The sequence below is a fragment of the Bombyx mori genome, chromosome 1 (assembly GCF_030269925.1).
Source record: "Bombyx mori chromosome 1, ASM3026992v2".
In the NCBI taxonomy this organism is placed as follows: domain Eukaryota; kingdom Metazoa; phylum Arthropoda; class Insecta; order Lepidoptera; family Bombycidae; genus Bombyx; species Bombyx mori.
Window position 1 is genome coordinate 12,326,698 of NC_085107.1, and position 24,706 is coordinate 12,351,403.

Consider the following 24,706-nt stretch of genomic DNA (forward strand, 5'->3'; position numbering starts at 1 on the left):
GTAACCCAAGGTGTAAAAAAATTACCTAACATATTCTTTAGATCGCGTGCCCTGCGAAAACTATTGATGATAGAATAAAATAATGTACTACGACTTTGTAGAACACATTATTATTTACAAAAAGTGTCACGACAGCATATATCTAGCTATTATAGTTATGCCGCAATAAGTGTTCTTTTATTTAAAAAAATAAAACAACGTCAAATATCGTTGAAATTTTTGTTAAAAACACGAGCGGAGCCGGAGCGGGCCGCTAGTTGAAGATAATCACATGATATAATTTTTCTTAGATTAATCGTAAAAGCTTCTCGTGTTACTTAAATAAACGAATTAATAATATTTTTGTGTTCAGCTCAGTTTTTAAAATCATACGTATGCATTTTACATCTGTATCACTTCCGCTGATAATTTTAACGAATTAAGTAATAATAAAAATAAAATATAGAAATCGACGAGCTCACAGCCCACCTGGTGTTACTGGTGGTTACTGTAACCCAAAGATATCTACAACGTACATGCGCCACCCATCTTGAGATATAAGTTCTGAGGTCTCAAGTATAGTTACAACGGCTGCCCCACCCTTCGAACCGAAGCGCATTACTGTTTCACGGCAGAAATAAGCAGGGTGGCGGTACCTACCCGCGCGGACTCACAAGAGGTCCTACCACCAGTAAATTAATTTATTTTAATTGTTACCAATCCAAGGCAATGCTATAGTAGAAATATTTTGTCGCTGCAGTTTGGGTCATAAAACATAGCCCGGCTAGGGCGGTGAGCATGTTGCGCGGGCGCAACGCCATTATCGATAAAAACAAATGAGTCATCGAAGGCAGGTACATGGCGGCGGGGTGGTGTACGAAGGGTGGTGAGACATTGTTATGTTATGAGTAATTTGTAGTTACCTGCAAGTTATAGTACCTACATTATGTCGAAGAGAAATGTGTTTTTATGCATTTGTTCTCTGAATTTCTTTTAGTGACTCAATGGCTACTCCTTTGTTTTGTATCAAAACGGCAGAATTTATTCAAAATAATATTTGCACGTGTTGTTATCAACAATGTGTTAAAAATATTGACTGAAATAAGAATAAATCCCGAAAAGTTACAAAGTGTTAATTTCTGCCGTTCTCGTTAACTTACTGCGGCGATATGTGGTGTAAGTGTTCGATTAGTGATTTTTCTTTCATTTTTATCAATAACCCACAAAATGACAAAACTAAATACACTATCGATAACGCTTATCGACAACAATAATGCGCATCACTATGCCCGTCCATAAGGCTCGTGAGTGGAAGTGAGAGCGAAATATTCGCTTCACCGCTCCGACTTTTTATGACCCAAACTGCAGCGACAAAATAATTGTACTATAGTTCATTTTACAGAAGAATAATCCAACCTAAAATGATATTTGTGTAGGCTGTACTTTTTTAACATGAAGCCCACCTTTAAATGTAATCTTGGACCCCACAGATTAAACTTATAATACAATATGTACATATAATACAATACACTTACCAACATGCGCCAAAGATAATGCCCATAGTCTCAAATACGAAGCTGTATGTGATATTGTACTGAGGACAAACTCTATTGTGTGTACTGCTTGATGAATCATTAAATCCCCAAATGAAGAACTGTCGTGCTCTTTTTCGCTGGTTTTCTTAGGTTCCTTCCTTTCTTCATCAGAGTCTCTTCTCTGATATCTTCTGAAATCACTCACTTTGACCTGAATAACATTATAATGAGGTTTTTATGGATTACGATTTACAGGAGTGCACTCTTACATAACAGTAAATACACTCTTGCGCTGCATTGTATTCGTAAAATAATCAGTATCAACTAAGACAAAATTATTATTTACATAATTACTGGTGGTAGAACCTCTTGTGAGTCCGCACGGGTAGGTACCATCACCCCGCCTATTTCTACCGTGAAGCAGTAATGCGTTTCGGTTTGAAGGGTGTGGTAGCTGTTGTAACTATACCGAGATCTTAGAACTTATATCTCAAGGTTGGTGGCGCATTTACCGGTGTCGATGTCTATGGGCTCCAGTAACCACTTAACACCAGGTGGGCTGTGAGCTCGTCCACCCATCTTAGCAATAAATAAAAAATACTATCATTAACAATGATTACGACCACATATATATTTTTTTCTTTCTTGCGGAGGCGGTAAAGCATATGGCCCTCTGATACTAAATCGTCACTGTCGTCCATGGTATTACGTACTGCGTATTACGAGGGTTCCGACCATGCAACTGCCTACCGCTGACTAATCTTTTAAGAACCTTTTTAAAGATGAACATTTCATAATATATATCACAGTCACGATAGCTAAAATATTTAATTAACGACCAGCGTAATAATAAAATTAGTCATATGTACTAGTTAATTAATCAAACTAGTCGTAATGGTCAACATTATTAAATCTCGTAAAGTTTGACACCAAGACAGAATCAGATTATATTATATAATATAGATTAGATATAGATTAGATAGCAGATTATATTATAGATAGATATTGCTTAGAAAACAAAAATATACAAAACATAGTAAATAGATCATAGCGTACATCAGGCTTTTGTGTTTTCTTTTTGTTAGTACAGTACAAATACACAGGTGTTCCCAATAAAAGTAAAGGTATACACGATATGGCTATAATCATCAGTATCTTCTGAACTAATTCTTGTTTGTTGAACATGTACGCGTCGCAGTTCGCGCCCACCGGTTTCGTTTTAGTCCATAGGAACATGTCAATGAATAATATCAGAATTTGAGGAGCACAATTTGCACCTCGCTTGCCACCTGAAAATTATAAAAAGGAATATGACCAATTTCTGGTTACATCGTCGCCTAGTTTCTTCTTCTTCTTCTGTAACGTATTGCGGTTTTTAAAGTCAAAACGGAAATATTTTTGAACTAGCGAACCGCCCTCGCTTCGCTTCGGAAACATTAAAACATACATAAAAAAAAAAAGTAGCCTATGTTCATCAGGGACAATGACTGCTTCTAATTGCCTGCCAATGAGCCTATTCGAAACAAACAAACAAACAAATCTTTCCTCTTTATAATATTAGTATAGACAAATCAATCGGAATATGAATCAGGTTGGTTAAGAATTATCTCGAACAAAATATTAAAGGTAGAATGTAGTGCTTTATAAAAAATATTGTGAGTAGTAAAAAAATATATTTTATGAATGACTACTTAATTGTACACTTCAGTACAAAAATATTACTAAATAGTGGGAGATTGTTTACTAGCACAAGCCGAGCTTATTGCTTATACTTCGGTAGACGAAGCTAACAGAGTGCCGCGTGGTATTATGTAATTACTGGAGTCAATAGAAATCATAACGTGTTGAGACATTCACATATTCAGTCCTGATCCCGAGAGATACGGGAAGTATGCCATAAGAGAATAGATTACTGTACTATAAAACAATTTGGAACATAATCAAAACTATGAATATTTTAAAATAGGAAATCAAACTATGATAAACCAAAGAGCATAAATTAAAAAAAATACTAAGAATTATCAACATGCTTCTTTCCAGAGACGAGAAGGCACTTGGGTTAATATTTCTAAATACCTACATACTCAAAAAAAAGTTAGCAACATTACTTTTAAGTATTTAAATATTAACCGTCTTAGAAATCTGACAGTTCTAAGAGCCAAGCAAAGCCTACCGATACAAATTTAATATTTAGAGAGGCATTTAAAAATCGAATTGTGTTAGATAACATTTTTCGGAGAAAAGTACTAGAATCCACAAAAACGAACATCGAATAACAAAAGAATCGTAAGAGTTTTTTTTTTGTTTCCACGAACAGTTCCCCTAATACAGTCTTCATCTCTTTAAAGATTCATTTCCACGATTACGCAATGTAGAATAATAAATCAGGACTAAACAACAGGCCAAGAATAGAAGCAAAAATTTCACACAACACACTGTTTATATAAATCATTCGAGCATTCGAGAATTCGATTTTCTTACTGTTATTATATCGTAATCGATAATCGAAATAGTTATTTGTGGATTTGTGCATATCTTATTTTACTTTTGTGAGGGCTGGAAAGCCATTCAAATCCTTTTCAAAGCAATGGGGACGTTCGACTGATATCACAAAGTGACGTGGTAATTAAGTGTTCACAATTTTTATGTACTCCTCAAATACCTTACAAAAGTACCTACGTTTAATAGCGCAAAATTAGAGAAAGATTTTAACGCAAAAACAAAAAACAACGAGGTATAAAAAATGTGAATTCAATAAAGAATTCCATTTAATTGAGATTGCAATTTCTCGACTGAACATATTAGAATAGGGCTCGTTCGGAATGCACCCACCTGCTCCCGTGCTTCGTCAGAGCACTCATTAATGGACGACTTTTTTCTTGAACAGTTTTATATTTAAAATCTATCGACATCCGCTTCGGGCTTAAGTGTACTATGATTGTAATGAAAAATGCGGCAGGGCTTATCGTTTTTATTTTCTTTATTTAAAAGGCAGTCTCTTTAACTCTTATTTTAGGAATGTTAATTATTGGATAAAAGTCAAAATTGAAAGGAATACAGCTAGGTTAATAAAGTCTTTCTTCTAAAAAAAAAATTCTGTGCGTGCAGCTTGGTGCACGTGAAATAATAGAAACTTATTTTGTAGTGTGTGTGTGTGTGTGTGCGCTAGTTCTCTTGTAATAAGGAATGTTGTGCGGGTTGCGGGTTTCATTTTTATTAGACGACGTTATTCCTTCGCCGTGAAAGTCAATCGTGAACATTTGCTATTATATTTCACTGAAAAAATACCTGCCGGTGGGATTCGGCCACCGGTGCATCATTTTATACGGATGCTCCGGACATTTTACCCTTCAGGCCACGACGACTTAGTTATTAAATATTTAATATGTTACTACCATCTACAAGAGCAAAGATAAATTAATAACAATCCATCTAGTGGCCGACGCCCGTAAACAGAATGTGTATAAGAGAAACGACCTAGCTCGCTTTCTCCCTCTCTCCATGTCGAGTAGTTCGCGAGACGCTCTGTCTATTCTCTCACTCTCGCTCTTCCTAAGTTTTATATTTTCTCTCTAGACGCAACGAATCTGTCGCGAGTTAAATTACACTCTTAACGCGCCTAAATAGGTTTCACTTCAAAATAAGCAATGAAATGTAGAAACGGCTACTGTGCTATTCGATGTTGTTTTGATGTCGACAATCAAATCAAATCTATACTAATATTATAAAGAGGAAAGATTTGTTTGTTTGTTTGTTTCGAATAGGCTCCGAAACTACTGGACCGATTTGAAAAATTATTTTTCCATTAGAAGCCAACATTGTCCCTGATGAACATAGGCTACTTTTTTAATATTTTTTTTTGGTTTCATGTGTGTTTTAATGTTTCCGAAGCGAAGCGAGGGCGGGTCGCTAGTACTAAATATGTTGTTATTTTCTAAACATCATCATGTTACTTAGAAAAGCTACGCTATTTATTTTCTGATTAAATGCGTAGAATCAAATAGCTTCATTAACATAAAAATAAAGCGAAATGTGACAAAACAGTATCTTGAATGAAGGGAAAGTGTGAAAGTGAAAGGGAAAGTTTGTCGTCGTCGTGGCCTAAAGGATAAGACGTCCGGTGCATTCGTATGAAGCGATGCACCGGTGTTCGAATCCCGCAGGCGGGTACCAATTTTTCTAATGAAATACGTACTCAACAAATGTTCACGATTGACTTTCACGGTGAAGGAATAACATCGTGTAATAAAAATCAAACCCGCAAAATTATAATTTGCGTAATCACTGGTGGTAGGACCTCTTGGGAGTCCGCACGGGTAGGTGTAGTCCGCACCGCCCTGCTTATTTCCGCCGTGAAGCAGTAATGCGTTTCGGTTCGAAGGGTGGGGTAGCCGTTGTAACTATACTGAGACCTTACAACTTATATCTCGAGGTGGGTGGCGCATTTACGTTGTAGATGTCTATGGGCTCCAGTAACCACTTAACACCAGGTGGGCTGTGAGCTCGTCCAAACATCTAAGCAATAAAAATAAAAATAAAAAAATGTGACAAAACAGTATCTTAAATGAAGGGAAAGTGTGAAAGTGATTAGTAAAAATTATTTAATTACTAAAACAAATCAACAGTACTTACTTATTTTACCACTATACATGAACCATTTGAAAAACATCAGCAGTACCAGCCACATGAAAATGCAGGTTAAAAATACAATTTCAGGTATAAATTGAAAAACTATTAAGTATCGGCGATTCAGGTACCTAGAACAAGCGTTTTTGTTGAATGTAAATAACCACGCACAAATCCGAAATGAAAAAAAAAAAAAAAAAAAACACAAACAAGATTTCGCGTCGGTTGAGACATTATCTTATACCCAATGCCATAAAAAAAATATGTATAAACAAAAATAATTTTAAAAGCATTAAACTATAAAATACAAGTTTTCCCATATCACTGTGAGCCTTTTGGCAAGGACCTCCTCTAATCCTTTTTAAAGCGCTTTACCCGAATGAATTTTGTTTCATCCGCCTACGTCAGGAGTTGTAGACAAAGTATTGTTCTGAGGTGGACTTATGATTCGTTTCTTTCAGAAAATAATCAAAATGAAAGAAAAAAAAACATATATAAATAAGACGAGCTAACATAAATAAAAGCAATGACTAGAGCCTGATTAATCAATGACGCTAGACTATGTCCGTTGCGTTGACGCAGATTCAAGCATCGATATCTCTACATAATATGGTAAGAACTAAAATTATTTTTTAATCGATTTTATTACATAGTTAATACAATATCTTACCTAATATTTTAAATATAACCATAATAAGCTCGTCGCGGATTTTGCCCACGAAATATTACGGAGCTCTCCTTAATTGATACTTAACTGTGATATTTATTTTTGTATCTTACACCGTAGCGAAAAAAGTATCTTTATATTTTAAAGTTAAGCGGGAAAAGTTGATTTAAAATAATTATATCTTATAGTTTTTTTGTATTAAACCCACTAATTGAACAAGTAATCTACTATGTACAAACATAAAATCGATAAAGCTCTGTTATATATTATATTAATATTATAATTGTATCGAAGAGTCTACTAGATAATGTTATTATATATTTATATTTTAAATGAGCGCATATCGGGCTGTTAAATATATGTTCCCTCGCTCATTTAAAGTCAAATGAGACGTGAAGAACTCCATCTGAAGAACAAGAGACTTCTTCTTCAAAAACTGTTGTGTCGATGTGACGATGCTTACAAATCAAAAGATTCTTCACTTCAACGGTAAAATGGCTAATAATTTATAGCAATTCTATTGGCAAACATATACAGTATACATAATGTATTATTTTATTTACATCAAAATAAAGTTTCGCCTAGTAAAACTATAGCACAAACTGAGTTGCTCTATAAAGAGAAACCACATTTAAAGCTATTGCTTCACCAGTTTTTAATTTTTTCTATATTTCAATATTTAAAAAATGTTTTAATGTTTCTAATGTTCCTTCTTCTTATGTTTCAATATTCAAATTATCATTTATGTCACATATGTAACATATTAACCTCTTTTAAGATTTATATAGAGGTTATATGCCGATAGAATTGCATAGTACAGTACAGTACACATAATATTATTGCCTGATGAAACGTACGCAATCTTGATAAAGCCACCGAAGTCAAATAAGAAAAACCGAACTAAAGAAAATTAAACGCAGCTGGTATGTGATAAAAATATTCCGCCAAGAACTAGAAATACAAATTGAAATCTTTGACTAAAATCACTGAGGCAATGTCGCTGTTTCCGGTTCATAGTCAATTTTACCTACGAGACATTTTTGTAGCAGAATGAAAAATTTCCGCGAATATTCGATACATTGTAAGTTATTGCTTACACTTGGTTATTTAAATATCGAATAAACATCCAGAAAAATATATTATCAAAGACGTCTTCAATTAGTATCTTCTCAACAGAATCTTGAAATAGCAAGATTGTCCGTTTGATAATACCTAAACTATAATGCTTGTTACTCATTAATGTTCTTCTTCTTCTTAGTCGAATACTTCATCAGCTTCAGCTTCCATTTGCTTCGGTTTTCGGCTTCTCTCAGGGCGTTGGTAACAGAGAGTCCAGTGAGCGCAGTTATCTGATCCGACCAACGGTTTGGTGGCCGGCCGGCGGGTCTTTTCCCTTCTACCTTGCCCACCACAATCAATCTTTCAAGGTTGTCTGGTGGCCGCCGAGCAATATGACCAAAGTAACCAAGAACCTCCTGGTAGCAAATCGTCGACAGTCTCGTTTCTATACGAAGTTGCTCGAGGAATGCTCATGAATATTAATATACGTCAAATGAAACAGTTTCTGAGCGCTCGTATATTGTATGATTGTATTGTCATTGCTTTTGACATTGGCGTGTAGCTCCAACTCTTTTGCTATGTGGGGATTTAAATTGGCTTGTATTTCTTACCGGACCATGTTATTATTACACGAGACTAAATTCCTATGATCATTTCTTCAAATTATTTTTTTATTACTTACTACGATATTAAAATTCTACTATTACTAAACCTATTATTGATGTATGTGATATATTATAATACATAAATATGAATACATCTAAACTAATAAATTTTCATGACTTTAGTAAATTTTATCACACGTTTTATAATAAAGTCTTTATCATCAAAGTATTTAATATCTTCCTTTACTTTTTATTTCCTATGTTCTATTCCTTTATGTTTTATTTTCTTTTTACCTTTACTAACAGACCCGGCCACACGTTGCTGTGGCTAAGGTTTTGTTTCTAAATAACACGTGGCCGGCTATGCTAATACCAAAAATTTACAAAATAAGATCAATTGGATTTCACTATATTGCGTTGACTACTAAATAAATTTCACTTATACTTTAGCCTCAGCAACACGTGGTGCTTATGCCATTCAATTGTAGCCTAGGTGAAACGTTGTTTTTTTTAGCACAGTGCCATCTATGAGATGTTAATGTCTATAAAACTGATATAAGGCGCCATCTGTTTTAGACTTATGAAATTAGAAATCATTTTATCGTTAATTAATAAATATTGTGACCATTAATCGAAATAAAAACCAGCATATTATTATGGCATAAGTTAGAACAAAACACATATTAAAAAAAAAGGTTAAAATCGGTTCAGTAGTTTAGGTGTCCATCGCGGATAAACAACGAGACACGTAATTTATATATTATTATATTAAGATTTAATTCTAAATATGAGTTAAGTTGACTTGTCTCATCGTATTTGACAAACGAAGTGTATTTTTTAGGTAATCCAAAGTGAGATTAACAGCTTATACCCAGTTTATTGTTTATATATTACAGCACAATGCGAATCTTTCAAAGAAAATAAAACTGTGAAGACTTACCAATGGTTTACAACGCTCAAATTTAAACCAAATATCATATGAAGGACTCCGACAATTATAGAAAACTTCATTTTAATAGAATTTTCATATATTATGTTATTCTTTGCGACCTGAAAACAATTAAATATTATACGCGACAAACGCGTTGAGTGTCAGTTAAAATTTAAAATATGCTCTAGACTCATTGTAAACATGAAGTCGTCATAAAACTTAGTCTGTTGCAAAACAAATTGTTGCCATAAATAGGGCCGCCAGCCAGGCTACTAATTCATTATTTTCTGAACCGCCAGATCTAATTAATCTTCCTTTCACACCGTGAAATAAATTTTAAGTCAAACGTTTGGATTTTCCTTCCATGCCACCATGTCAACAACAATAAAAACTCGAGAATTGCTTCACTATAATATATTTTGTTTTGTTTAGAAAATAACGTCAGAATTATAATTTAAACGAAGCTTGAAATATAAGAAAAACGAATATCTTTATCAATTTTCTTTTGGCTCTAGTTATAAACGTTAGGTTGTTTAATTACAAAAATAACTTTTATATTATTTTTGATCCAAAAAATTATAATAATTATAAAATGAACAATGAAATCTTCATCGGAAAACGAAGACTAGCGTAGTGATTCTTCACATGTTTGATTTAAAATCAAATGTATATTTATGGATGCACCAATGGTATAGCCTAATTACATTGTAATGCTACAATAGCGTAATGCATCCGAAGTCGCGCTACGAGGGAACCTGGAATTCGTTGTACATTTTTTGCCACTTTAATCTGTCCCTAAGAAGTCAGATATCATTATCGGTGACACTATGTCCCTCCATTGTTGTCAATTACTAGTATTGCAGTAGCACGCTGTCTTAATCATAAGCATAAGATCAAGCTGGCCACGATGCTCCTTGTCTCAGAAGTTGGCTGACACATGGAATGTTTTTAATTGCACAGTCCACAGGTTTGCTTAATATGAATGACTTAAATGAGTTGTCTAAAAACCAGTACATCCAAAGTAAAATCCCATAGAAGAGCGACCGTCCGTTTTCGTGGGTTGACAAAGCCAAAACATACGCAAAGCTAAATAAAGGTATCATCACTTGAGTTCAGTGGTGCCCAGTAAACCGTTCAATGCTGATAAGTGTTTCGAAAACAATACGCTTGAGGCTCGGTCAATTTTTTGTTTTACTTATTTCAGTTTGTACTATCGAAAAAGTAAACACAATACTTGACGATATTGAAAATAATCGACTGCTTTTTGAGCTCAGGATTTGATACGGTTGTGGAAAAAATATGAACACGTCATCACTTTAACGTATCAATTATTTACAGTGCGATCTTTTTTATTACCGGCAAAGACCGGAAAGACTCCTACTATTCCAGAGGTACGGAACCCAGTGCCCGGAGGTTATCCAAGTCCGTAAGCACGTGATGGCTACCTTGAGCCACGAGGTCAAAGTGAACGGCATTGAACACGCTATTTGATTATTGAAACGAAGTTCCTTATGGCAGGCTTGGAGGAGATAGGGATTTTGCTGCGCGACCGAACTGAAAAAAATGTGACAGTAAAACCGTAAGAAAAAGTCCATGGAATAAAACCGTTAAATGAGACGTGCGCAGGCGCGACAGTAGTATGCACAAGCGAGTAGTGTATAATACCTTTCTCTTTCTCCTTCTTTCTTTTCGTTCTCTCATCTCTTCTCTCTCTATTTTGTAATTATTTCTATTTCTATGTAATTTTATGTTGTCAAACAAAAATAAAGAGACATATTTTAATTGATAATTTGAATTACGATTTTTTTTTTTATTTTACGTAATTTATTATTTCCTAAAATACTGAATTTCCTAAATACTTTCCTGTACTTAAATAAAAACTAATCAGCAAAATTTAAGAGAAAAATCAAGAAAGCCTACATAAAATTGAGCACGATTTTTTTTTTGCAAATTGTGTCGATTCTACATTAGCCGAAGGAACTTCGTTCCTACCTGGTGTCCCACGACACCACATATTTTTTTTAAATATGAAATGGTTCCTACCGACTTTTCAGTAGTCTATAAAGACATAATAATATATTACTTACGCCCCAGACAGGGTCAACGCCCAATAAATAAAGATTTCTCGTTTTCCCTTTCGGGTCTAAATTGAGGACACTTTGTTTAGCTAGGGCTTCTGAAGAGAAGGTATTCACCCAATAAGACGGCATTGGTACTATCGACCTGCCGAAACAATCGTTGTACACAACACCGGAAAAAAAACTGAACATGCCCATCAATAAAATGATATAGCGACCTGAAAAAACACAATTAGTTAAATTCACTTCACCAGATCGTTCAGATTTTAGAATCATAATATATTTATTTTAATCCTTCTTTTGGTATCCATGAGAAGCCGTAACCACTTACAGTGTGTACGACGTGGTTAAATCTCAATTTCTCGTGGAATAGTGGCCGTAATGAATGACGTAGTTACGCCATCTAGTAGGAGTTCCCATAGACACATCCCACTCAGTTTTTTGCCGAATCTTCTCAGTGGCTTGCGGTTCCGATTTTGTGGTAGATTCTGCGAAGCCCTACTCTTGCTAGGACTACTGCTAGCAAATTCTCTCAGTTTGAGCCCGTGCGCACATCTACCCATCAGTGCATAGCTGGAATGGCTGCTTAGGCTATCAGTGAATGAATACGTAGGGAAACAAAAGGCAGGAATGGATGGAAAAGTACAATTGTGACATTACCAGAAATCGTATCGAGTATCTGGTGGGTGAGCATAGGTTCAGCCAGTAGAAGTGGGATTTGGAAACAGCTGCCGAGCGTCTCCGAAAGAAACTATTACCAGATCGGAACCGCAATCCACTGAGAAGATCGGGCGAGAAAATCAGTCGGTACCTGCTATTGACTAGGTTTCAAATCGGACTCTTCGACGAATTCGACCAATACAGTGACTTGCACTTTAGATGCTACTACCAATAGCTTCCAAAAGCATTCCTAGTGGGAGATAATCGGACATTGATTCAGAATCATTATATGCGGCGCAAATACCTAAGCACCACTGAGAACGGGCAACGGAAACAGTTTAACAGAAGTTCAAAGTCAAAAGCAATCCGAGTTTCATAAATGACTTGGCCTTATAAGCCACCATCAGCGTTATTACAAAATACATTATAAACGATAATATAAAAAAAGTGTTTAAAACTGTTTCTTTCATTCATATAATAACCAAAGTGAACCAAATTCAATCCGTGATCACTAGTCATTTTGAACTTAGTAAAATTGAAAAGTGAAGAAGGGTTTGGTGATTATTACAAAAACGGACTTAATAATTATAGTTCATATTTTCAACCAAACTTTTAACGATAATTTGTTTTTATTATATGGAGAAATTAAATGATAATAAAACTCAAAAGAATCTGTATAAAATTATCAGCTACGCATCATAATAATTATGTACCTCCAAATATAATGTTCCAAATCTCATTTCTACTTTTCATGGCTATGAATTTTTCCTCGTTTTTAACCATCCAAGTAGAAAACGACAATAATATTAAAGCGTGTCCCATATCACCGAACATCAAAGCAAACAAAAACGGGAAAGATATTATTGTATAAAGAGCTGTAACAAAAAAAAAAGTCTGAGAAGGCGCTTCATTATATTACCAGTAACATCAAACTCTTTGCTTCTACTATTTAATAGCTACACACTATTGAAAGATGGGGAATATTTATATATTTTTACTGGTGGTAGGAACTCTTGTGAGTCCGCGCGGGTGGGTACCACCACCCTGCCTATTCCTGCCGTGAAGCAGTAATGCATTTCGGTTTGAAGGGCGCGGCAGCCGCTGTAACTATACTGAGACCTTAGAACTGATATCTCGAGGTGGGTGGCGCATTCACGTCGTACATGTCTATGGGCTCCAGTAACCACTTAGCACCAGGTGGGCTGTAAGCTCGTCCACCCATCCAAGCAATAAAAAAAAGATGTAGACATTGTATATTAATCTGTAATATTCTTGTCAGATGTGCCATTTGCTAATTTGCGACACCTCTTCATCATACCTCGTTTTTTCAAAATTTTGTGATGAATGAATGTGTGAATTCTATGAATATGAATCATTCATATGAATTCTAACCACGATAAGTGAGTCTCACTGTCTGTTCTGAACTCAAAAGCAACTAGCTTATATATAATTTTTCGTTTTAATTTTTTGTGCCTTATTGAGTACAAAAATCGAATAGCAATCAACTATATTTTGGATGGATCACTGGCTATTAAATAATATTCAGAGTACATACCTAAACCACCGAAAAATTAGAAATTAAATTAATTTAAAAGGTTTTAATATATCCATTTGAAACAAAGATTCATAGCCTTGGTGTGATTAACGCGTGTAAATATTATATCAATCACGATTGAAAACTTTATTAAGTAATTCTCATCCAGCATTATCCTGCTCTGATGGAAAAACGCACAAAAAATTAAACACAGACTCGAAACGCCACATACCGAAATTAACAAAGACGGAACCCCGACACCGTGGTCGACGCCAAAGTGCTTGTTATTACACTTTCGCAAACACGAGCAAGCTACAAAATCTTTGTAAAACGCTATAACTAAATAGAACGCTTGACTTCTATTCGATCGTGATACGCTTTTCTAACGTAAAACAGTTATTGTCTATGTTTAAACACAAAATACTAATACAAGCAATAACACTAAACATTCGTTACTAAGTAGGTATAACAATAATAAATATCCCGATCTATAGACCGCTACACGGATCACTTGACGGCACGCGCGATAACATTATCCGAAATGTGTTTCATGTTGTAATTTCACGGTTACGTCTGTTGAATTTCGATCATAATAATCTACGTCTGCCATATGCGTATCAACTGGATTACCTGGATTCAGTTCCCTGTACATAGAATCGCCGTAAGCATTGATCAGAACTTGAAAGCCGTGCGTGTATTTGTTCGTACGATTGAACGTGGGCGGCGACATTGAAAACGTAGTTTTAGATATAAATGAGGGCACATTTGTACCGATCGTTTCCTGTAACAACCATCTATACGTGTACCGAGGAAAATGTTACAACACCAAAAAAAAAGAATGAACTTCCATTAAAATGAATTGGCTCGTCGTAACGCGAAACCAACGGGAAATGCGTTCCGAATAACAGATACAACATTAGCTGAAGCATTTTAATACTAAAGAAAGAAAAAAAACAAAGCCTTTCTTATTTTTTGCGTTAATACGTAAATCAGCTCGCGGTCTCCCTGGTGTTTTAGTGGTCAACAGAGCTAACAAAAAGGTATGGTCACCGCAGTTTTTTTATATACATTTTTTTTTTCGTCTTTATCGAAAATAAAACTTTCATCGGAGAGAGATATGCTCGATTCAATGCCCCCCCCTAAACTTATCGAAAGTTATAATAGGATTATTTAAAGTTTATCGGACCCTAATGAGCATAAGACCAATACAATATATTTGTTCGAGTATCTCAAGTATCATTCTACGTTTGCTCTCTCTCCGTTCGTTTATTCTGAACTTACATTATTTGTTACTAAGCTAATTTCTCGAAAAGTCAAGAGCCAAGAGACATTCACGTCTACTTATCTTATAACAACTTGAGAGGTATTACTGAATTACCGAGCATTCCACTAAAATGTCTTGAACTCTCATGAGATCGCGTTCCGGTATCCAGCATTGGCCAATTAGACATTTCTTTGTAATGTCCAAGGAGAAAAGGTTCATGGTATGATAAATCGCCTTGGCTTTTTTCACTTGTACAATTCCGTTCTGCCATTGCTTGCCGACAGTCCGTAAGGTTTTGCAGCGAATGTACTTTGATTTACTCAAAATCTACAAAGATAAGTTAAATTTACACCCTACACAATTTATGACCCCGGGTTTTCCGAATTTCACCCACCTACAATGGTTTTCCGTAGAACATAATGTATGAGAAACAAATGATGATTCACAATCAGATTCGGTCAAATACAATGAAACTGGCAATCACGCGTGTCATTCGAGAGGTCGCAAATTGGGGTATATTTTTATTGCTTAAACATTTAATTTTAGTAGACGTACATAATATTAATCGTTAGTTATCAAAACTCATTGAGGCGTGTTTTTGTTTATTATTGTATAGATTAAGGCATATTATAAAAATGAATTTTACCGCGGACCCTTTACTTGACAACGATTTTCTCAATTGCATAGACAAATGAAACGTGTCGCTGTTTCGTGCTAGATTTATGACACAGGAATCCAAGTAAACCCACAAAACCTTCCTCCAGTTATATAAAGTTTATCATTAAATTAGCTTTTGCCCGCGACTTCGTCCGCGTGGAATACTTCACAAATAATGCTTTATTTTAGAACAAATTTGAGCCTTAACATATACAACCTTAACATATAGACATATGCTGTCGCGGACTTTTTTTTAGATCTTTTAAAGGGGAACAATTCTGTCATAATTCTCTCAAAAGGTAAAAGTAACCCCGATTTTGAAACATTCTTTATTGGTGCTCCGTTTTTAATGGTATCAGCGTGATGTTATATAACCTGTAGCCTTCCTCGATAAATGGGCTATCTAACACTGAAAGAATTTTTCAAATCGGACTAGTAGTTTCTGAGGTCAGCGTGTTCAAACAAACAAACTCTTCAGCTTTAAATTTCAAGTTGTATTAATTTAAATGAAATTGAACCTCTTCTAAATCGCTCATCCTCGTTTCTAGCTGACTTATCATTTCTAGTCGCTCCTTAGCAGATTCCGGGCACGGGTATGAGTTCACCCGGAAGCCACTAAATATTTTTTCCATTCTCGTGCTAAGCTCTTCGCCCTGGCAGACGGCTAAGAATGCCACTTTCCTAATTTCCATGCCCTGCGGAAAAAAAGTTATTACCTACACGAATTCGCCACAAATTATTACGAGCTTTCGTATATTTCAATAAGGAAAAATCATTGCAATTCCATCTAACAAGTTTCCTTTTTATAGTCTAGTTTTAATTTAGTTAATGGACAAATTTAATAGTAGACGTTCTCGGGTAATATTTAATGGAATCGTTTAGATTTTATCCTCCATTACTTATGACTTCATCTCGCTAAGTTATATTTAAGTGCCAGTGGTGGGTAGGGTGTGTTGTGTGCCCGCATGAGTTAGTTAGTACCGCAGGCCTATCTGCTATTCCTAGTCGGGAAATAAGCACGCGTTCTAATGTGTATTGTGGAATATTTCAATTCCATTGTTTGTATTAATTCCATTGTTTAAATTGACTTTGATGTAATACCTCAAGATCATGTGTCTACAGCGCAATGGCTGTAACATAATTAATACTAATCGTTCGTAGAAAGAAATCAAACCATTCCTAACAAAACATAATATTATATCAATTGTAAGGTTTATTGTAAAATAATGAAAACAAAAATAATAAAATGTATCATGTTAAACTTAAGGCAATTATCGGATCGTCACATAGCAACACTGTTAGTGGGAGCAATGGAAGTAGTGGGGACGTGACATAATAAAAAAGGCGGTAGTCTGAAAAAAGGGGCACAGAAATTAGTGTATTAGGTAGTGAGCAGATGTCTAAAGATTGTAATAGTGGAGTTACAAATAAAGCAATACAGAATTAAGTAAACTACTGCAATCTGTGTATTATTTCCTGACTGGTGGAAGTGGAGTTTTACACAATGATGATTATGTTGTAAGTAATAAGATAAATCGTCCAAAATACAAAAATAGACAATACTTAGAAAATATAGCTTCTTTAGTAAATAAGAAAGAATATGTAGCATTTAGATGGATTTGTGGCGCATCAGGTTACTTAAATACTGAATAAAATATGTTCGTCACATCAATTCCTATTCGTTAGTCTCGCTAAAACTCGGTGACGGCTGGACGGATTTGGCTAATTTTGCTCTTGAATTATTAGTGGAAGTCCAGAGAAGGTTTAAAAGGTAGATAAATATGAAAATGCTCGGAATTAAATAAAAATAACAATTTTGTTATTCATTTGATGTGTCCTCCGTCGAACGGATTCCTTTTGTTTTTATTTATCGATTGAGGCACTACGAACTCTGCCGGGTCAGCTAGTACCCGATATATTTCACTACACGAAAATAACGCAAAACGTTTTAATTAACTTTTAAATATTGTATCGAGTATTCAATTTGACTTTTGTTCGAATTTCATAAATTCTTATACGTTTATTAAATCACCGAAACGAAATACTGACAAGGTATCGAAAACAATAAAAAAGAACTCCCCACCTTAGGCTGCCTACATGCCTAATTAAAGGTTGCTGCATCGTCTTCTGTGCTGAACATTATATACGACGAACCACTCCAACCACAATAACAAGGTAAAATAGAAATTGTATTAAGAGAATCAATTAGCGGTACACGTGTAAACATAGTAGCAAGCCAAACTCCCAGTTCAGAAGATTTTACATAAGAACGATCTAGCTACGACAAACTAGACGAACTCACAAATGGAATAAATATCACGTGCCCGATAAAACCATAAGAAAACTGCCTAATTTAAGAATTAAAAAGTCTTGATCGCGTTTAGTACATTGGCTATCCTCTCCTTCAAGTAACGACGTATTGTCTGCAGCAAAAACAGCCATCAAAGTGGTACCGTCCGGCCTTGCTTGCTTAATTTCATCAGTGCTTAAAATTGACCTTACAGTGAATTAAAGGTAAGCTCTACTACTGTGGACAGGTAAGAAAGACGCTAAGGCATAGCATCGATTCACATCCATCGCTCTAAAAATTATATCACTGATAATGTTAATCCCTCATCTCCTTTTTATCATCGCACCTCCCGCCATCGGAGCAGAGCTCATCCATATTATCTGAAACCGCTGAGTTCATCGACAGTGCGTTTCCAGAGGTATTTCTTGCCAAGTACCATCCGGCTATGGAATGAGCTCCCCTCCACGGTGTTTTCCGAGCGCTATGACATGTCTTTTTTTAAATGAGGCTTGTGGAGAGTATTAAGCGGTAGGCAGCGGCTTGACTCTGCCCCCGGCATTGCTCAAGTCCATGGGCGACGGTAACCACTCACCGTCAGGTGGGCCGTATGCTCGTCTGCCTGTAAAGGCAATAAAAAAAAATTGTTAATGCACTGTCGATTGCACCTATAATTGAGGTGACATCTGCCATGAACTTTTGTCAGTTTGTCAATGCTTTGTATTGATGATCACTTTGTTGGTGCACTTTAATTAATAAATTAATAAATTAATTAATATATAACTAAATAAGTTAATGATGAAGGTTGAGACTACAGCCAATTGTGTCGTTGAAACGCAATTCGACTGATGTTGACAACAACTAAAACAATATTAAATTATTAATAAGCAAAATATAAAAAGAACGCTCGTGGGCATTTTGCTTCATGATGTAACTCGACTAAAAAGAGAAGAATATAACGAGTGGTGAAAGGATATTTGATTTAAGCGGCATTTTTGCAACTTTACAGAACATACAGCCATTTAATGTTCAAAATATGGAAAAAATATCATAACCAAAAACCTCTTCAGCTATTTGAATGAAATTAACTTAATTGAACTTCAATTAAAATATCAAACCAATTAATGTTAATATCAAATAAAACGCACCTTTAATAATACAAAGTTAAATGTCGCTTAAGCAAAATAGAATTTCACCCCTCGATAATATGTATGTTAAAAAAACTGATGTGTAAACAGTTTGAAGTTCCGTTTTAATTTTAATAATTATGTTGTGAAGAATATTAGGATTTCCTGTAATTGAATTTCAGAAACCTACTGAAGCTATTTGAGTTTACAAAGATTGTAAAGAATCATTTCCGGAATAGAGATTTTGAAGAATTCAATTGCAGTATTACCTAAATCAATAACAAAATACAAAGTATACTGTACTCAATCTTTGAAAACAAAAACCACATACAGTGAACGGGTCTTTGAGTATTTTATCTTCTGTGGCTTGTCGATAGTAGATGTTTCCTCTCGATACCCTCCATAGCATCATTTCAAAGTGGTAACTCTTGCTGCGACGGACGACCCCCGGCATGACGATGAGATGACCACCGGGTAGAATATCAGCTCCTCTCAAACTTATTTAAAAAAAAAAATAGTTTCTTTTTTAACGTCATCATATATCTAGCTATGATAATCAAATAAATAAATAATAGTTTTAAAATAAAACAAAAAAAAACACACTTTATATAAAATTCAACTAAAAAATAGAAAATAAATTTTAATAAATTTAAATTGAAAATAGTGTAAAAAATATATTTATATTTATTAGCTCTTGCTAGGGTCAGTGTTAGCAACACTCCGGTTTGAGCCCCGTGAGCTCACCTATCGTCAAGGAGAAGCTGATATATAGCCTCTCAAGGCTATCAGCATAGGTAGGAAAAAAATTAAAATAAAAAATTTGCAAATTGAATAATGGAATAATCTATCAAATTAGTGTATTGTCATCGATCCTCGATAAATCTACAAAGTTTGAATGAAATCTGGCCGTTTAAAGTGGGTTAAAATCGCGTCTAAAGGAGTCAGTCACAAACATACATACAAGTGAAGCTAATATAAAGCGTGTAAAAAAGAACGAATTAGAACTCAAGTCTAAAGAAGTGAGCGCAAACTACTTACTTCGGAAATTTTGAATCGCGTCGCATGTCGTTATCGCCTAAGAGAGGACCAATTTGGTTTAAAACGTAAAGCATTTCGTTTAATTCTAGATAGCTCTTATTCAGCTTCGTGTGATTTTCTGACATCACCGTAATGTCGTTCTTCCACTTCTCAAGAATATTCTAGAAATAATAAAAAACAACTACAGTAGATATTTCTAGTAGGTACTATGATAAAACACCATAATAAACTAAAATGACATCTCGGTAATGTCGTTCTTCCAGTTCTCAAGAATATTCTAGAAATAATAAAAAACAACTACAGTAGATATTTCTAGTAGGTATTATGATAAAACATCCCTATAAACTAAAACTAATAAAATTCTTGAATAGAATTTCGCAAGAAGCTTAGTGAATATGTATAGTTATAGTAAAATCAAAAACGAAATTCTATCACATTAGACTTCAACAAAAAATGTATAGAAAAAAAAATCTTATAAATTAGATAGTTTAACTAATGATCGATACAAATTTCAAAGACTCCCTTTCATGTTTACTTCACCTCGTAAGCGATCATCTCGTTTGGTTGCAACGCTTTTGGTTCCTGAACGCTGTCTGGTACATAAATATTATCCTTTAACAGCTCAGCTTCTACGTAGCGCAGCTTGCGTTCCATTTCGGCACAACGGCACACCTCCGTTATGTAGTTCCTTTGGAAAGCCTGCACATCGGGATTCATCTGAAATTGAATATTCGCCCCTTGTAAAAATAGTCGAACCTGAGCAAGCCATTAGGTGATCGAAAATGTTTTACGAGACGGGTACATTGAGGTGCTTTTACGTGAAAATCTGTTCAAAAATAATACATCTCAAAAATTGAATAGTTTTTCGTCAAATGAAATTATTGAATGCAGCGTACGACAGATAATGACGATATGAGTGGTGTGATCGTAAATGAAATTGAGTAATCATTGTGCATATACATGGATTAATATTGTTATAAAACAGCAATGGTATTTTATCGTCAAACATAGAACAACACTTGTAAGTTCTAACTTGGAATTCTCGAGCAATGTAAATTAAGTAATATATTCGAGACAAGAAAGGTACTGTTTTAATTGCTATCTTCAAACAATGCAAAAGACGCTTCGAGTAATTTCCATTATAACAAATATCTCGAATTGTTTCGTTTCACTGAATATCAAATATTGAACTATTTATAGAAAGATTAAACCCGTAACAGCTCCCAGATATCGTTCCGACGCCTACTAGATATGTTTGCTTCATTACGCTTTACTAATGAACTGTTTTGTTAAACGTTTCAAACATTAGTGGCAATATTAAGCTCATTTGGCGATATAAATAATTGTTATACGATGTTAACGGTGCAAATTTGAATGGGATATAGTGAGAACGTTTTGTTCTCTACAAAATGGTTCAATATTATTATTGTAATTATCAATATTGTATGTGAAAACGTTAATCAACCGTGTTCAATTGTTCTATTAGTTAATCGACTAAATATGCTCTTCGATTAGCGAAACAACAGATCGATTATTAGAATTATTTGTTCTGCAATCCTCTAAGAGTTCATTGTTCAATAAATCGTAGCACATCAAGGATATACGTATATTGCTAGTGGAATTTTAGTTATGGCCCGGCCTTTGAAACCGTTGTACAATCTTATTCAATTTTCCATAGACTTAAATGACGTTTGAACTTTTATATTTTCATTGCTTTGATGTATGAACGAGTTCACGGCTTACCATGTGTTAAATCGTTAATCGCAGTACAGACATTCAACATTTAGGCCGGCATGCACCTTGAAACAACAAGGTCGATGTTTTGGATATGATAAAATCTAGGTCTTCTTATAACGGGCTTAGAAACATCGATTACTCATCTATTATACTAATATTATAAAGAGGAAAGATTTGTTTGTTTGTTTGTATTGAATAGTCTCCGAAACTTATGAACCAATTTGAAAAATTATTGCACTGTTTGGAAGCTACGCTGTTCCCGAGTGACAAAAGTTTTTTTGAAAAAAATTATGGATCCCTACTAAAACTCTAATAATGTAAGGTGTAAGAAAATTACCTAAAATATTCTTTACATCGCGTGCCCTGCGAAAACTATTGATGATAGAATAAAATAATGTACTTTACGACTTTGTAGAACACATTATTATTTATAAAAAGTGTCGCAACAGCATATCTTTAACTATTATAGTTATACCGCAATAAGTGTTCTTTTATTTTAAAAAATAAAACAATGTCAAATAACGTTGAAATTTTTGTTAAAGTCCCGAGTGGGGTCGGAGCAGGCCGCTAGTTTTAAATAAGATCGTAAAAGTATTTAGGAAGCTGTTTATATGATATTTTATATTGAACATATTACAACTGTTTAGAAAAAATTGAGTAATAATCTTAATTACATACGTAGGCAAGTAGGCAGCGGCTTGGCTCTGCCTCTGGCATTGCTGGTGTCCATGAGCGACGGTAACCACTCACCATCAGGTGGGCCGTATGCTCGTCTGCTACGCCACTAAAATATGGTAATGAAAAAAAAACGTTCTTGACAAATCGAATAAATAAATTAAAAGAAAGAGATTGGCAAAATGAAACAAAATTATTATTTACATTTTTAAAGGTACCTTTCAGTTTTATTGTAACAAATATCTCTTGCGGGTTTTTTTTTTGAGACGAAAAGCATGCTTATGAATATTTGTAAGTACGTTGGTGTTGTAATACATAATATATTATTGTATTACAAAATTGAATTATACATAGAACTATAAAATTGTTTGAGCCAAAGCATAATGTTAATATCGCCGTGCATTTTAATTAATTAGTTCAATCAGTCACTTGGATGAAAATAGAAACATGAATAATGCAATCTGCCAATTAGTGGACACTGGCTAGATTGAATGAATTAAACAACAAAACCGATAATCATGATCATCATTCACCAAAGGACGTATTCTTTGCGACGCAAAGCGCAGGCTTTGCCCAAGATTCCACGCGACGACAAACTGGTGCGGGGCCTACTATACACTTCTCCTTCTAGTGCAAGGTAGCATCATAATACTATTAATCTATTGTAATCGGTAAATCCAAAAATAATTCGATTAAATTATAAACAACAAGGGAATTGTTTGGAAAAATACAGCTACGCATTACTGACGCAGGCTTTTTTTTTTTTTATTGCTTAGGTGAGTGGACGAGCTCACGGCCCACCGGTAGTTACCGGAAGCCATAGACATCTACAATGTAAATGCCGCCACGCACCTTGAGATATAAGTTCTAAAGTCTCAGTATATAACGGCTGCCTTCACCGGGAAAGTCATCGTGATTATGAACCACTTTCTGTTTTAGCTGAAACAGCGATGGTATAGCCGTTCGCTAGAAGGTATTTTAGAGCATGATATGGACCAAATCAAGAAGCAAATAATAAGACAAGGTACAGAGTATATTTATAAATAGAACGGATTAATAGATATAAATAGAATTTTCATAGTTTATTTATTAATAATATATTAATAATATATATAATAATAATATTTCACCTTTTCCAGTTTTTATTAGACCAATGTTTATTTACACTTTTAAGTATCAACGCTTCTTCGAGGAGAAGCTCTCAACTTTAATTATCAGAACTAACTCAGCCCCAATAATTATCTTTGTTGTCGACGATAAGCAAATTGCGCCTTAATAATTTCTAAAATTATTTTGTTCTGAACTTACGTCTAAAAACTGGACACATCCAACTTCGCCGAGTTGCGATAAAATTTCGAAAGCGGCTTCCGGCTGCAAATATATATCACACAATGCCATTTTGTCACTCCTCAGCATCGAACCCATTTTCGAAAATCTATACAGACAAAGGTGTACAATGAAATCACTATTATAATTAATATCAGATGGTAGTCCTACCACCATGGTGGCATAAATATATCTGTCGTATATCGGTCGTCTAAATATATCTGTATCTATAAATCTACCAGTCACTATGACCGACATGGATCTCTTGTTACTCTCCAAAAATTACATATCCTTCTGCGAATTTTGCTTGAACCAGACAAATTTTTCTTGAGGCACAGTTCCGCACATTTCGTTTGTCGATTATTTTACTTCGAAATTATACTTTTCAAGGTGTTTTGCATCAAGATTAATTTTATATAAACGTTCATTCTGTAAAGGTATAAATAAAGGTAATCCTACTAACATAAGTGTAGATCTTCGAGCACTAGTATGAACTATCGCTTGGAAGTAATTGAAACGTGCAAAGAAAAATATCAATGTTTGTCAGTTTCATGTCAAATTATCTTCGAGAGACAACTACATACTTCTTCTCTAATCTCCATGCTAAAAGTTTGGATCTCTTTTTTTTTTTTTTTAAAGAACCGACTAGAGTACGCCACTGGTGTCCAGTTTGGGATATGAGATTAAAACTTTAATTGTATAATAATAGGTATTCAACCATAATGAAGGGCGGCTCTGCGGCACTAATAAGCAGGATCTGGATACCAGCCCGCGTAGGTTTGCATCATGGTCAATGACTAGTTCTTAAATAGAAACTATGGTTAGGAATACGGAGTTAATTAGGATAATAAAGGAGTATTCAGAGGTAATACTGTTGGTCGATGGAAACGAGGAGGTCATATACCCATATTTTCTGATTAA

The 24,706-nt window shown here is 34.7% G+C and overlaps 1 protein-coding gene across 2 annotated transcripts in view; it reads right to left on the minus strand.

Moving 5' to 3' along the window:
* The window catches only part of LOC101736898 (V-type proton ATPase 116 kDa subunit a 1), a 31,945-nt gene extending 7,590 nt beyond the window's left edge, over positions 1 to 24,355 (minus strand). For both annotated transcript variants that reach the window (XM_062669555.1, XM_012693480.4), the window contains exons 1-14: positions 24,249 to 24,355; positions 23,768 to 23,894; positions 20,588 to 20,764; positions 20,048 to 20,208; positions 19,341 to 19,506; positions 16,114 to 16,290; positions 15,053 to 15,265; positions 14,305 to 14,455; positions 12,854 to 13,015; positions 11,490 to 11,698; positions 9,412 to 9,521; positions 6,147 to 6,271; positions 2,571 to 2,803; positions 1,515 to 1,725 (exon numbers count right to left, since the gene is read on the minus strand). In XM_062669555.1, coding sequence (XP_062525539.1) covers positions 1,515 to 1,725; positions 2,571 to 2,803; positions 6,147 to 6,271; positions 9,412 to 9,521; positions 11,490 to 11,698; positions 12,854 to 13,015; positions 14,305 to 14,455; positions 15,053 to 15,265; positions 16,114 to 16,290; positions 19,341 to 19,506; positions 20,048 to 20,208; positions 20,588 to 20,764; positions 23,768 to 23,884 — 2,212 coding nt within the window. In that variant the 5' untranslated portion in view covers positions 23,885 to 23,894; positions 24,249 to 24,355. The remainder of the gene's footprint in view (positions 1 to 1,514; positions 1,726 to 2,570; positions 2,804 to 6,146; positions 6,272 to 9,411; positions 9,522 to 11,489; positions 11,699 to 12,853; positions 13,016 to 14,304; positions 14,456 to 15,052; positions 15,266 to 16,113; positions 16,291 to 19,340; positions 19,507 to 20,047; positions 20,209 to 20,587; positions 20,765 to 23,767; positions 23,895 to 24,248) is intronic.
* Between the last annotated feature and the right edge of the window lie 351 nt (positions 24,356 to 24,706).